Below are 3,057 nucleotides of genomic sequence, written 5' to 3'. Positions count from 1 at the left end.
TGTTTCAGTATGCGAGTATATCTGGAACATAAGTAAAACCAAGCTTGGTAGTGGTGGTGGACATGGGCAAAGTAATTAAGTGCAAATGCCAAGTTTGGAACCTTCTCGCTTGCTGGTCATTCAAGTTGAGAAATAAGCTTTCTGTCCTCCACATGTTGTTTACTGACGTGGTTTTGTATTTTACTTGCAGGTGTCCAGTTCACAATTACTCCCTTCTTCCATCGCTGGCAATGAGTCGTTTCCTTAAATACACCGAGTACCGCTAGCTACAAGTAAAATACAAAAATTCAAAACAAATTTTTTTTTTTTAATTTTTCTGTGTTATACATTTAATTCATTGCATTAATGCGGGTGGTTAGATCAGACTTTTATTTTCTACGATCAATTTCTCTTTAAATAAGAGAATCGCTCGTAACCTGTGCATTGCATTACTCACATCCTTCTCTAGCTACCTAATTATGGAGTTGATAGATCTTCTTATTCTTGGTCTAACACTCTTTTTTCTTGCTATATGGTGGCGGAGCTTCTCTGTCGTCAATGGCGGCGGAGCCAAGAACTTGCCACCAGGACCACCAGGTTGGCCTCTTGTGGGCAACTTGTTTCAAATAATACTTGAACGGCGTCATTTCATCTTTGTCATACGTGATTTACGTAAGAAATACGGTCCAATCTTCTCCATGCAAATGGGCCAAAGTACTCTTGTTATAGTCACTAGCCCTGACCTAATCCATGAAGCCCTTGTTCAAAAAGGCCCTATCTTTGCTAGTCGGCCACCGGACTCACCGATCCGGTTGGTGTTCAGTGTCGGGAAATGTGCCGTCAACTCAGCTGAATATGGACCTCTTTGGCGGACACTTCGTCGGAACTTTGTCACGGAGTTGATAAGCCCGGTCAGGATCAAACAGTGTAGTTGGATACGAGAATGGGCGTTGGAGAGTCACATGAAGAGGCTCAAAAGTGAAGCTTTAGAAAACGGGTATGTAGATGTAATGGATGTTTGTAGATTCACTGTTTGTAGCATTCTAGTATTTATTTGCTTCGGAGCAAAAATCTCAGAACATTGGATTCATGATATAGATAATGTGACTAAAGATGTCATGCTAATAACAATTCCACAGCTTCCCGATTTCTTGCCTATTCTAACTCCCTTGTTTCGCAAGCAAATGAAGAGGGCAAAGGATTTAAGAAAGACTCAAATTGAGTGCTTGGTTCCTTTGATAAGGAACAGAAGAGCATTTGTAGAGAAAGGTGAAAACCCTAAAATGGAAATGTTGAGTCCAGTTGGTGCAGCCTATGTTGATTCACTTTTTACCCTTAAGGCACCGGGGAGGGGTCTTTTAGGAGAAGAAGAGCTTGTTACAGTTTGTTCAGAGTTGTTTGTTGCTGGAATCGATACTAGCACAAGTGTGCTACAATGGGTTTTTCTTGAATTAGTCCTTAACCAAGACATTCAAGAAAAGTTGTACCGAGAAATCGTTGAGTCTGTGGGCAAAGATGGAGTAATCAACGAAGAAGATGTGGAGAAAATGAACTATCTCAACGCAGTGGTTAAAGAAACCCTAAGGGTACATTCTCCGGCGCATTTCACGTTATCACACGCCACGACGGAGGAGACGGAGCTTGGTGGCTACAAGATTCCGAGCAATGTGAATGTTGAGTTCTACATTGAATGGATGACTGAGGATCCGAGTTTGTGGAAGGATCCGGGTACATTTCGGCCCGAGAGGTTCATAGATGGTGATGGTGTCAACGTAGACATGACCGGAACGAAGGGCAAGGTGAAGATGTTGCCGTTTGGAGCCGGGAGGAGGACTTGCCCAGGGTTGGCTCTTGGTTTGTTGCATGTGAATTTAATGCTTGCAAGAATGGTACAAGCTTTCAAGTGGCTACCCGCACCGAATGCTCCACCCGACCCGACAGAGGCTTTTGCTTTCACGGTCGTCATGAAGAACCCTCTAAAAGCAGTCATATTGCCCAGGTGAAGAAAATAAATGAGTACTGGTTAAGGTATGCAAGTGATTCTGATTTTGTGTGGTGGTGGAGAAAATGGGAGTTGTTGAGAATTTAATTATATGCACTTCTGTAATAAAAAGCACGCTCTTTAATTAATTAATTAATTATATAGTGTGCATGCCAGTTAGAGAGATGAGAGATGAGGGGGAAACGATCGATCAATTGTTAAGCCATGGTGTCCGTATCATATATGTTTCACCCCACAACCCCCCCCCTCCTAAGCCACCGGCCCTATAATTCTAGGATAACATTGCTAAAAACAACTAAAAGAAATACAGTTGATTTAACTATTTATATGAACAGTAAATTAAATTAATATAATTTTTTAATTGTTTATTTAATAACTTCCTGTCGAAGCACAATAATCAATGCATGAAAGTCATGTGGAGATTGTGAGTTCGAGACTAGAGGCTGGATATTATTGACTTTGAGCAGACAGACGACAAATTGTTTGTATTTGTTTCTTTAGAAAAAACCAAGCGCATGGGACTTTTGTACCATGCCAATGACTTTTTTAAGTGGTTATTTTATTTATTTATTTATTTTATGTTTAATTTTTTTTTACCTATCCATTTGACAACAGCACATCGAGATATTCCTCGTAACTTAATTTAAAATTCGAGTTAATTAAAATATCAACTCAAGATAAGTTTCAATTATTATATCAAGTTTAATAATAATAACAAAAAAAAAATCATTATATAAAATTTATTTTCCTACGTTTCAAAAAATTTAAATCCAGCCAGCAATGAAAGCATGGGAATAAACTAGCAAAATCCATGTGTGATGCCAATAATATCATATCAATGTCCATGGTTAGATAAGCAGGGAGAAAACAATAATCAGGAAGTACGTATCTCGAAAGATATTAATTTAATTCCTTAATTTTGAAAGTCTAAACAAGAACTTCAAATCTTCCATGCTAATTTTCTATTCTCACACCATATATAAATCATTTATGAGTATCCACCCCATGTGCTTCGGCATTGATTCGGAATAGAAAACCAAACCAAGCAATGGACAGAAAAAATTCTCAATTCTATG

At 38.9% G+C, this 3,057-nt stretch overlaps 1 protein-coding gene across 1 annotated transcript; it reads left to right on the top strand.

Annotated features, from left to right (window-relative positions):
* The first annotated feature begins 410 nt into the window (after positions 1–410).
* Positions 411–2,117, top strand: LOC133698864 (cytochrome P450 77A1-like). Its single transcript, XM_062121959.1, has one exon. It carries the CDS (start codon positions 459–461, stop codon positions 1,980–1,982), a length of 1,524 nt encoding a protein of 507 aa, XP_061977943.1. The 5' UTR covers positions 411–458; the 3' UTR covers positions 1,983–2,117.
* The last annotated feature ends 940 nt before the right edge of the window (positions 2,118–3,057 follow it).

The sequence above is a fragment of the Populus nigra genome, chromosome 7, assembly GCF_951802175.1.
Source record: "Populus nigra chromosome 7, ddPopNigr1.1, whole genome shotgun sequence".
Classification (NCBI taxonomy): domain Eukaryota; kingdom Viridiplantae; phylum Streptophyta; class Magnoliopsida; order Malpighiales; family Salicaceae; genus Populus; species Populus nigra.
Note: the sequence above shows the minus strand (reverse complement) of the source record. Positions and strands in the feature narration are given on the sequence as shown.